This window comes from Lissotriton vulgaris, chromosome 9, assembly GCF_964263255.1.
Source record: "Lissotriton vulgaris chromosome 9, aLisVul1.2, whole genome shotgun sequence".
Classification (NCBI taxonomy): domain Eukaryota; kingdom Metazoa; phylum Chordata; class Amphibia; order Caudata; family Salamandridae; genus Lissotriton; species Lissotriton vulgaris.
In genome coordinates this window covers 506,137,409-506,149,961 of record NC_141697.1, presented here as the reverse complement: position 1 = coordinate 506,149,961, position 12,553 = coordinate 506,137,409, and the positions used below count along the sequence as shown (strand labels likewise).

General features: G+C 44.8%; 1 protein-coding gene across 1 annotated transcript in view; it reads right to left on the bottom strand.

Annotated features, from left to right (window-relative positions):
- Positions 1-772: 772 nt before the first annotated feature.
- The window catches only part of PELI2 (pellino E3 ubiquitin protein ligase family member 2), a 245,404-nt gene continuing 233,623 nt past the window's right edge, over positions 773-12,553 (bottom strand). Inside the window, exon 7 of the mRNA XM_086937969.1 lies at positions 773-4,408. Within this exon, the coding sequence (XP_086794095.1) occupies positions 3,842-4,408 (567 nt within the window). The 3' untranslated portion in view covers positions 773-3,841. The remainder of the gene's footprint in view (positions 4,409-12,553) is intronic.

The window sequence follows — 12,553 nt, the reverse complement described above, 5'->3', positions numbered from 1 at the left end:
TGCTGCATTGCAGCGTGTTGGATTAGGAAACATGTTGATCAACAGTTTACACCTAAATTCTGCATGCATTAATTGGCATGGTTCTACAGCAATAGGAGACATGACCACAAGTCGAAATATATGCAAATGTATTTTCTTTAGAGTACCCATTTAACAAAAACAGGGTCACTCAATGAGTAAATCATGATTTAGAAGGGAAAAAAAAAAAAAGGAGGACAACCCCTCAGAAATAGACTTTAACGATGCACTTTCTGAACCACAACAATGTGGCACAAATTTATTGCAATGTTAAGGAAATCTGACCTTCTGCAGGATGCTAGGATAGGGAGAACAGACTAGACGACGAAGAGAGAAAAGTCAAGTTGAGGAATGATCAGTATATGGGGAAACAGTGAAAAAGAAAGGCAAAATGTGGACTGCAGAGAAGTGAGTGAGTGGAAGAGAAGAACGTCGTAACACAGCAAGATATATCGAAAGTAAACAAAGTAAAGATAATAAATGAACAATCAAATACTCAAACAGCGAGACCACAATGACTGTAATGAACTGAAAAATGCTTGCAAAGCCGTCAATTAATTAACTATAAGAAATACTTGCAAGTAAACAACTGAAGGCAGTAGTTATCATAAAGACTGATTTCAAAGTAAGATGAAATGTTTACCTTAATAAAATAAAATGTATGGCTCATATTCCAATGTATGGTTGTTCAACCAACTCGCACAAAGAAACCCAAAAGAGAGGAATAGTACACAAATAAAGTACAAAAAAGATCCAACTTTAAATACAATTTATTGAGTTTTATAATGCGCCGTGTGCCACCCAGAGGCAACTTTAGAGCACTAAGTTTAAAGTACAGTAAAATTAGTAAAAGATTTTAGGTCAACAAAGGCAACTGCTAACTAATTAAACTTTCTAAAATAAACTTAACATGTAAAATCTGGCAAGGTCACTTTCAAAACAGAACATGAGAAATGGCATGTGCACAATCACATGTACACCGTATTTAACAAATTATACAAATTATACAATTAACCGAATAAAATAAATTGCATATTGCACAATTCCTTACTGAGAAACAGCAGATAAGTTGGGGACTAAACACAAATAACAAAACCTCAAATGCTAAGAAGGATGTGGAGTAAAAGAATAAATGAGAGCGGTTTGATAGTCAACCCGTATCCGCCTATGGTACAATGCCCACTTTAGCAGCTGGTAATTTTGTCCTTGCTGCCGGTAGCTACAAGCAAGCACTTATTTTCTATGAGGCGTGTACAGCAGTTACTACGTTAGGAATACAATTGTCACTCTTGTATGCGAAGTACATACACAGTATCTATTTTCTTTAAACGACAGCCTACCTGCAAAAATCACTACTAGTTTCAACAAGGTCTTCAGTGCCAGTGAGACTAATAAAGTTCCTCAGTCTGGTTTTTGGCTCAAGTTCCACTCTTCCTGCTGGCAATCATGCAATTCTTGAGCCATGCATCTGCTATTCATTTGACCTAACTTTGGGACTTTCTGCACATTTGTGAATATATTTCATGTCCCAGTGGCAGCAACTTTTGGCTCCAACTACAGATTTGGAACACACCATAGATATAGCGTGTCTCCTCCTTTGCCAATATAGCAATGGACTAGTCCGATTCTTGCTCAATACTTTGTGTCACTGTCACAATGAAACAAGGACTAGCAGCATCCATGTAGTGTTCCCTTGCCAATGAGCGTGTAGAAAACATTTAACCCGTAAAACTCCTTACGGCATTATAGATACTTCAGAAGATACCTCCATCTTATTGCAATGAGTCATTTCAACCCATTTGATAGGAAATTAAAGAATCTATATCTATGGGTTGGAAAGAAAACCAATTCCTTTTCTGGCAGGAAAGGTGTGGTCAGCTTTAATTTCATGTAGGCAGCATTTACTGGTAAATGTAGATTTTAGGACTATCCAACGCACAGGCAAAGTGAGATTGAAATTGGCTTCTTCACTTACAGAACAGTAAAGTTACTAAGTCAGACGAAGCCCTTTCTAAATAATGAGTGTGTGTGGCGGTGGTGGGGGTGAGGGGGGGGGGGACGGGGGGCGGGGGGTTAGGAGGGTGAGTGGCCAGAGAATGCAATTTTAAGCACTTAAGACTAATCTGAAGGCATGCCCACTGGCACCAGTTCAACCTCGAGTGATCAATATCCTATCAAATGCAGGTTATTGATTTTAAACCCTTTTCTGAAACCCCTTCCCAATCAATGTGGGAAAACAGGCAAAGGTGGATCAAAATCTAACACCTCACTTTTTATGGCACATAAGGGTGATATTATGTCAGATGAGCACTGCGAGGATATTAAAGCCATTCTTCTTATGAACAGTTTCCTCAAACGGCTTTTAAAACAGAAGGTGATCATCTGACCATTCCTGGTCAGGCCTTTTTGAAAAAGGTCACAGTTAAGAACAATATCTTTAAAGTCATTAGCAATAGATTGGTGCATTTCACCAGAGTAGTCCTGCCAACATTTCTTTTCAATCAATCAAAGAAAAACATGACTGAAAGTAATGCTCAACACTTCACTACCAAGAGGGGAGGCAGGAACAGCAAAGGAACCAGACCACAAGCTCCCCATCTTGAAATCTGGAAGGGTAAGACTTTATCATGACAAGTTACATCACATCCAGGAATAGCTGAGGCTTGCAATGTCCCTGAGTTTAGTATTTTGATTAGCATTCAAGCAAGCTTAGTGTGCATTCTGGCTTATTACAGTCAGGCAATTTTCAAGGGCCCTTCACAACTGGACTCTCCATGGATGATAGCCGGAATGTGTGGAGTGACCAATTATTTTAAGTGGTAGGCCCAATGTGATGATGGAATTTGGTGCAAGCAATGCCAAATGGGATGCTTATCAAGAAGAATTATGATAAAAGGAAGTTCATTGCTATATGATTCTTTCTAGAGGCATCTCCTGGTGTTGCCTTTAACAGCTAATCATTCTGTTATCACATAACGAAGATGTTTTCCCAACCTTTGGGAAAATCCCTGAAATCTATATTCTGCTTCAATCTTACATTATTGACAGAGGAATGTTTTCTTGATACATTGTATAATTCTGTAAGTTTCTTTTGTCTCAAGTAGTTTAATGGTTGACTTTTATTTCTCTCAAGAATTCTTTGAAACTAAACGGTGTCCAATGTTGTTGTATGTTGTTTAACTTTTATGTTGTTTCTCAGTAAAGAAAGCATAACAGAGACTGATTTTAAAGTAAAATGGCCTTTTACTTCTCATAGTTAAGAAAACTGTAAGCACTGAAAATACCCTCAGTAGTATAGCTTTTAGATAATAAACAATGAGAAAATATTTAATCAAAAATATTAAAAAGAAACAGCACTTTCAAATACATTGACTGTATTAAAATAGACTTTATAAATATATAACGTTTTAAACAAACAGGCTTGAACAAATATGCCACTGCTTTGAATTATGCAGCACAATTTAGCAGCCCAATTTTCAAGTATTTGTCTCAATGGATGCAAGGTAATATAGCTAAGCGAGTTAAGACTTCACTATTTGGAATTTTGGGGAACCTGCAAGTCACAGGCTTATATAATGGAGGAACCGTTTTTCCTCGCTCTGTTATCAATACAATGAATGCCAGTAAGTTGGGCAGTAGTAATACTTAATTAATTACATTGCTATAAAATGGAAAATCTGTCATAAGAAGCGCCATATAAAAATACAAGCCATTCATTATATCATTTATGCCCCCTCATAATAATGTTATAAAATTTAGTGTTGGCAAAAAATTCACAGTATTGACTTAGCAAAATGATGTTAGCTGTGTCTCAACAATGGCATCAGTCAACTGGTCCTTGGAAAATGAGTTTGACACAGCCTTCTTCTCCGGATAACTGTGTTGCACAGAAAGGACATGCAGCATGAAATGCATGAGTACCATAGGGCAAAGGAATCTGTGACCAGTACTTAGCAGACTTTTCAGAACACACATGCCCACATGGGCGGAAAGCATGAGTTGGAGGTCCGGCATCAACATATAATCCAGCCTCACATCCAAGCCAAAGAGGCACATAAGGGCCCACTGTCCTGCACATCGGGCACTCTCTTTCGTTAGATTCTGTGTCATTGGTATGACCCCAATTGTGATAACCATGTACATGACCACAAGCGAGGTAGGCCCAAGGTTGTTTCTCTTCTAGCACCTCTTTATAGTTAATGCTTGGAAAAGCTAAGGTGTTCAACCCAACAGGACACTGTGGTCTGGCAGCATTAATTTCTTGTCGGAGTGCTTCAATGTGCTTTAGAGTTGGTGTGTGAAACAATCCATCTGCTGTTCTCCACAGAAGTGTGGCACCACAAAGATCAATTAGAGATCCATCCTGTAGGACATTGGTTTCATTCTCCACCTGTGTAAACAGTGAAAGCTTTGTTAAAATGAGACTGTAAAAAAGTGGAAACTAAAATCAGTAAATGTTTGGCATCTCTTGAAAATGTAAATAATGGAAATTTTAAATTGTGTAGTTGACATTCAGAAAGATGAATTGGAGTAAACAATACAACTAATTGCTTTTAGATGTATATTTATATGCTCTATTGCGCAGGGGACAAAATACGTTGACTGATTTGTCTCACTGTTGATAAAATACAAGGACTCATTTTTAAATTAAACCAAGATGCTGTGTTTGATATGGAAGAACTATTAAACACAATACCCTTTGAAGAATAACTTCACATTGTCTTTTAAACAACTTCTTTATGGACATTATGTTTTATATTTCAAGGAACCTGTTCAATTGTGAGCAGCAAAACGATTTGTGGAATATGGTAAATTTTCGTTTTTTTGCCTGAATAACTGATGTGAGGACCGGTTGGCTGCTGGACTGCATTATAGGTTTTGCACGTTGTATAAAAAAGTTTGCTACACGATGCATTTTGTGAACCGGTCATAATGTTTTGCATCTAGGTTTGGCTTGCCGACCTCCTGTAACATATACATTCTCCAAGGTATTATTTATTGTAAAACAATAGTTTTAGAGTAGCCAAAGTACTGACAAACACAGTAGGGTTTGAGTGCACATATTGACATTTATGCAATGAAACTGCTAGAAAATTCATTTTGCTATGTCTTATTAGCCTTTTATTACAAGTCTACGTTCACGTCAATCACTAATTGTTTATTTTATTAAACAGCAGTGGATGGGAATTATATTCAGTGTCTATCTTTTAATTGTGTAGTGTTTGATCTGATGTTTTGGCTTAGAATCAACTTCTGGGTGCTTTGTAGTTCCGTATCTGATGGATATGTCTTATTGTATCCAATTTGCACAGTGCACAAGATGGGGTGGCTTTCCTGACTAGGTTTATGGAGCAGTATGAGATGGGCATTTTCTAGGACTGTATCAAATGGGCGTTTCATGACAGTATTGAATGAACATTTCATGGATCATTATCAAGTGAGCATGGCAAAATGTCAAATGAACATTTCATGCACAGTATTAAATTGATATTTCAATGTAGAGTAGTAATCTGATATTCATAACAGTATTACATTGATATATATCTATTCCTGTAGGAACTACAGTGGTGGGCACAGGTTGCTTTTGCAGGCTCAGCATTTTGGTTCAATATTACAATCACAAGTTCTAGTGGGTATGTTTTACCTTTATATTTCTCAAAGGTAAGGCAACCATTCATTGGGATACTGGGTTCCAAATCAGTCGTTGGCGTCGTTTTCGCCAGGATGACGCTGCGGCAGCTACTTAGACGCGCCCTCACCCGCTGTCTGTTCTGTACACTACTTTCCGCGCCAGGAACACAGAGCCATGCAATAAACTAACCACTCGTGCAATGAAACTAGGGCCCTGAAAAGGGTGACCTTAACCCTAGATATCAGTATGGAGAACGGGGAGGATGGGTGGGGCGGTAAGGAATCTATCACTACTAATGTTTCTTACAGATATATCATTACAGAAGGTAAGTAACTTGTTCATCTGACAGAAACATGTAGTGATAGATTCATTACCTTAGAATAGACACCCCAGCAATTCCGGTGGTGGATCTGCGAACCAAGATCACACCAGAAAGTTCTGGAGAACAGAACGGCCAAAGAAGCCATCTCTACGGACTTGGCTGTCCAGGCAACAGTGCTTGGTAAACGTGTGCTGCAAGGCCCAATTAGCTGCCTGACAGATGTCATGCAAGGGAACTCCCCGTCCCAAAGCAGTAGTGGCTGCCGTTGCTCTGGCAGAATGGGCGCGAAGCCCCACTGGAGGCTCCTTTCTAGCCAAATAATAGCATGCTTTGATGCACAAAACGACCCACCGGGAGATGGTCCGCTTGTGCACGGCCCGACCTTTCTTGGCGCCGAGGTAGCCAACAAAGAGCTGATCATCCACCCGGAACTGTTGTGTGCGGTTCAGATAGAATGAGAGCGCACATATTGGGTCCAGCCCGTGGAGCCTCTCTTCCTCTTTTGAGGGATGAGGAGGCAGAAAGAAGGTGGGAAAAGTGATGGTCTGCCCGATGTGAAAAGCAGTGACAACCTTTGGCAGAAAAGATGGAGGTAATCTTAGGACAACTTTGTCCGGATGGACAGAAAGAAAAGGAGGCTTATAAGAAAGAGCCTGGAGCTTACTCACTCTTCTGGCAGAGGTGATGGCAACCAGAAAAGCAGTCTTTAAAATGAGAAGACGAAGAGGACAGTTGTGAAGTGGCTCAAAAGGAGCACACATCAGATAAGACAAAGCAAGATTCAAGTCCCACTGAGCCATCACGAAAGGGACAGGAGGGAACATGTGCGTTTCAAGAATCTATTTACAATAGGGGACTTGAAAAGAGAAGGCTGATCAGGAAGTCTTAGAAAGGATGAAATGGCCAAAAGATAGCCCTTGATAGTGCCCAGAGCAGAGCCCTGCTGGGCCAAAGAAAGAAGGAACAGAAGAACCTCCGAAAGAGGATTCACAGCTTTTGCTGTGCACCATGCCACAAATATGTTCCACCTGCAGGCGTATACAGTTTTAGTGGCGGCTGGCTGCCAGAATGACATGACAGACTTCGGGAGGAAGGTCGAAAGACGTCAACTGCCACTGCTCAATCTCCACGCATGGAGGTGGAGGCTGGACAGGTTCGGGTGGAGGACCGCCCCCTGCTGCAGTGACAGAAGATCCTCCCGAAGAGGCAGTCAGATAGGGAGATCGATGACCATGCTGAGTAGCTCGGGATACCAGTATCTCCGTGCCCAATCCATTGCCACAAGCATGACTTGGGCCTGGTCACGCCTGATCTTCTTCAGCACTCTGGGCAGAAGTGGTATAGGCGGAATGGTGTACAACAGACAGCAACTCCACTTGTGACTAAAAGCGTCTCCGAGCGAGTGCCGCCTTGGAAATTCCAACGCTCAGAACTGCTACATTGCGCATTCTCTTTGGTGGCGAATAGATCTAATCAAGGCTCTCCCCACTGCTAAAAGAGATCTTGCGCCACCTCAGAGTGAAGATGCCATTCGTGAGTCATCATGCACCAACGGCTGAGTTTGTCCGCCCTGGCGTTCAGAGACCCTGCCAGGCGTTGAACCACCAAGGAAATGCCCTGATGTTCCAGCCATGTCCAGAGGCGCAGAGCCTCCTGACATAGGGTCCACAACCCCACCCTGTCCTGTTTGTTGCAGTATCACATGGCAGTGATGTTGTTCGTGAACACCTGCACCACACTTTCCCGGACAGAGGGAAGGAATGCCTTCCATGCAAGTTGGATCGCCCGAAGCTCCAAAAGGTTCATGTGGAGCTGGGACGCGCCAGAGACCAGAGGTCTCGGATCTCCACCTCTCCCATGTGGTCACCCCATCCCAGGAGGGATGCATCCATCACTACTGTGTGCTCCGGTTGGGGAAGGGAGAGGGATCCGCCATTGACCCCATCATGATTCGTAAGCCACCACTGCAATTGTTGTGCAGTGCCCTCCGAGATCTGGACATGATCAGAGAGGTTGGATTGATGCTGCGCCCACTGGGACTTCAGGTTCCACTGCAGAGCCTGCATGCGCCATCTGGCATGATTTACCGTCAGGATGCAAGAGGCCATCAGGCCCAGTAGCCGAAGGGTCATCCTGACCGAAAACCGGGATAGAGGCTTGAAGATTGGAATCATAGCCTGAATAGCCCGGACTCGCTGTTCGAGAGGATATACCTGAAACTGTGTTGAGTCCAGAACCGACCCGATGAAAAGGAGCTTCTGAGAGGGAACCAGGTGCGACTTCGGCACGTTGATGGAGAACCCCAGCAAATGCAGGAGGTCGGCCATAGTCTGGAGGTGGGAGACGACTGTCTGGAGCGAGCCCGCCTTCAACAACCAGTCGTCGAGATAAGGGAAGACTGGAACCCCTGATCTGCGTAGATGGGCTGCAACCACCACCATCACTTTTGTGAACACCAGAGGGGCACTGGTAAGGCCATAGGTGAGCACGGTGAACTTAAAATGCTTGTGGCCTACCATGAACCGCAGGTAACGCCGGTGGACCGGGGATGTGGAAATAGGAGTCCTGCACGTCCAACGCTACCATCCAGTCTCCAGGGTCGAGAGCAAATAAGACCTGAGCCAGTGTCAACATCCTGAACTTCTCTCTCCGTAGGAAGGGGTTGACGTTCCTGAGGTCCGAGATAGGACGCAGGCCCGTGTCCTTCTTGGGTACCAGAAAGTAGTGGGAATTGAAACCACAACCTATTTCTGGCACAGGAAAGCACTCGATTGCCCCCTTGGCCAAGAGGGCTGTAACTTCCTCTTGCAGAATTGCAGATGATCCCCGACATGCGGTGGTACTGGGGTGGCATGGCTGGAGGGGTAGTCTCGAAGGGGAGGGAGTAGCCCCTTCAGACAATTTGCAGCGCCCACCTGTCTGATGTGATGGTGCGCCAGTGGGGGAGGTGTTGCGAATCCTGCAGCCCACTGGTGTTTAATGGGCCTGAAAGCTCTGACTAGGAAGGCTTTGAGGCGGATGCTGCGGGGGTGGAGGTGGACTGCCCAATTTTCGGCAATGACGCTAAACATCCTGTGATTCTGGGCAAGTCACTTAATCTCCCCGTGCCTAGCAAAAATACAAAAATGAGTCCTCATGTAATGCAACTGGTGCTATGTAAAGCACCCTGAAACCAGATTCGGGTCAAATTTGTGCTATAAAAAACTCTAAAATAAAAAATAAAAAAATTTAAAAAATACAGCTCATGATGCGCTTTCTGTCGCCGAAAAGGCGATGGCCATCAAAGAGCATGTCCATAAGAGAGTTTTGGACATTCACTGAAGAAGCCTGTGGACCCTGTGAAATCGCTCTGCCTAGCGAGTCCGCAGTATCCAGTCCGCACCTTATGGCAAACTTCGTTGCATCTCTCCCCTCAGCAATAGCCTGGGAGAGCAGTGTCCAGGCCTCCTCCGGACACTGAGGCAGCACTCCTGCAATCGTATCCCACACTGAGTGGGAATAACGGCCCAAGAGGCATGCGGTGTTCACGACCACAGCGCTAAGCTGGCAGATGAAAACAGTTTCTTACCAAACTGCTCCAGCATCTTGGATTCCTTATCCGGAGGGACGGTAGGGAATGCGCTCTGGGAAGTAGAGGTCTGGATAACCAGACTCTTGGGTGTGGGGTGGGTAGACAGAAAAGGAGGGTCGCCTGGAACCCGGCAGTGGCGTCTTGCCACACTCCTATCCACAGGAGCCCCTGTGGTGGGCCTGGACCAAGTGCCCATAAGCTTCATTAAACGGCAGCAGAGGCTCCGAAGAGACAAGGGAGTTCGAGGTCAAGGGCCTCGGCTGCCCTAAGCAAAACCACACTGTAAGTCGCTCCCTCCTCCGAAGCCACAGAGGGCGAGGACAGGAAGCCAAGTTCAGGGGATTGGTCAAGACCACTGGCATCCCCTAACTCTTCTGCCCAATCCTGATCCAACTAACACTGCTGCGTGAGAGGGTCCTCAGGCCCCTCCCAGTCCTCCATGGCTTGAGGAACAGGTCGAAAAGATGGAGGCTGAACATAGGGATAGAAATTCCCCCATTAGCGTCGGAATCGGCATCAAACGAAGCGAGAATGGAACTGTGTTTAGTTCGGGGCTGAAACCGAGGCAGACGTCATCCGCGGGACCAGACTATGTCACAGGGGGTACTGGGGGAGATGACGCCAGCGTATGAGCCGAAAGGTCAACCAGCGTCGATCGGGATCCATGCCTGGATCCAAGGGGTCCTGCAACGCCGGGACCGAAGCCGCCGTTAGCACAGGGCAAGGACCCCCAGTCAGGCCCGCGGGGCCCAAAGGCACACCGGCAGTGTCAGACGGCTCAAAAAGGGCAGCCATGGCTAGAAGAAAGTCTTGCACCTGGGCCGGAGGCACTCCCGGACCCGGAAAGGGTGGGAAGGCCGGGGTCGACTGCACAGGCTCCACCGAAGCCACTGGGTGGTACCGCCCGCACCCTCAGGCGCGTCGCACAACTGGCAAGGGGAAGTCTGAGAACGATGACGCTTCTTTGACTTCTTCGAGTGTCTCAACTTACCTGACCCCCAGCGCGAGGACTTGGAACCCGACGAATGGTGATGGTGGCTTTGCGACTGGTCCCTCGACCAGGACCTCGAACGGCACGGAGCCAACTGCCGAGTTTCCAGCAACTTTCGGGACCGCTCCGCAAAAACTTGGCCAGACAGTTGGAGCACGACCTGGGGTCATGGTCGCGCTCCAGGCAGTAGAGAAACACGTCGTGGGTCCAGTCACAGACATCATGCGGCAACAGGTTCCGCAGGACTTAAAACCGGGCATCCCTGCTCGGCACCAGGAGTCGATAGAAAATGGAGACAAAAAATCTCAAGAACTCAGTCAAAAATTGACTGTGGGTATTTGCTCTTACCGGCTCTGCGCTTGCTAGCGCAGAAAAAGAAACAACTGACATCAGCGCGCGAGGGCGGCGTCTAACTAGCTGCTGCAACGTTTTCCCGGTGAATATGATGCCAACGACGGACGCGGAGCTGCACAACGCCACATTCAACGAGCAGGGGCACTGCTGACGAAAACATTCTGGATCCAGTCTGACGCTTGGGATCTATCACTACGTGTTTCTTTCAGAAGCTACCAATTCTTTAAAATACATGGAGAGTGGGATTGGGGTCATCTTGGGTAGTAGTATTCTCTCTGCTCATGCATTGGGTGTTTTGTGTATCATTTTGTCTCTTATTGGGTGCTTGCATTCCAGTGTACAAGGGACTATATTATACCTCACCACATTAAAATTTTTAACAAATAAATGCATTGTAAACAGAGCAGCAATTTTTGTGTTTTGTTTTATCACTGCAGCTGACTTCCTCTTAAATATTTAAGTTCAGCTCAATCGGCAAGCCAGTCTTTCACAGGTGGTAGAAAATAGTGTCCAGAGAGGGTGTGACAGGCCCATGGGTCCATCTAAGGAGTTCTGTAGATCAGACTCAAATTACCAGCAGGGTCTACCGCCTGAGGAAGACGGATACAATTCCACTAACACAAATACTTCTATTTATTTGAGGGAAATGAAGAGCAGTGCTTAACAGATGCAGCATTGGGCAATGTAAAGGAAATATTATTGATATATAATGTAGGATTTCTCTGCTGATAAATAGCTCATGACTATTCAATAAATATGGCCACTCAACTGAAAACAAAGGAGAGTTGCCTTTCAATACTATACTGATGCGTATCTATTTTGTCAATTCAGACATTAAGGAAAAAAAGGTGGTATGATCGTAGTCAGGGCGTCATGTTTTTATCGTTTCAGCAAGCACCCAAGGTTACTGATTAACTATCTGCTTCCTACAAGATTTTGTATTTTTTGCCAGATATAGCAATAAGTACAGGTGAAAGATAGGTCAGTCACCTGCTATGGCGATCCGGACATGAACGGTTATACTTTAAATCCTGCTTGAAGTTTATATACAATTCAGTGACTACTTTCCCAGTTGCATTATACAAATTGTGCACAGGGTTAGGATGGACCCATATGTTAAAGTTGAGTTTTGGTTTTCCACTAGGAGCTAACCGCTGACACAGGGAGCTAAGAGCTCCCTGTGTCAACGGTTAGCTGGATTTGTATGCTTCCATTTAGGTCTCCAGGAACTGCAATTGTGGGAAGACAGGGCAATGTTCACCAAGGGTCAAAAAGCCTTCAGCAATGTCACCAATCATGCGTCTCCTCCACATTACAACAAAACCAGAAGTAGGGATTCAGCTTTCTGTATAAATGTCTCAAAGGGTTATTCCACAACTAAGTATGGATGAAGAATATAGGTTCTATATTCGCACATGTGCCAAAGTCAAGAGGTGGTTGCACTTCATAATTCCAGACAATTTTCAGCTGGGTCCAGTTTCCTGCTGGGCAGTTTCTTCAAATCAATCATTCTTAAAGCATCTTTTTAGACAGATGGGTGACAAGTGCCCTGTTGGACCGGTCAGCCTTAGGGTGGTCTCCCCCTACATTTTTGCCCTTTTGCCTCCTATTTCTACCTCCCATTTTTGTTGGACTAAGGACTCTGAGAGCCTTACCACTACTAAA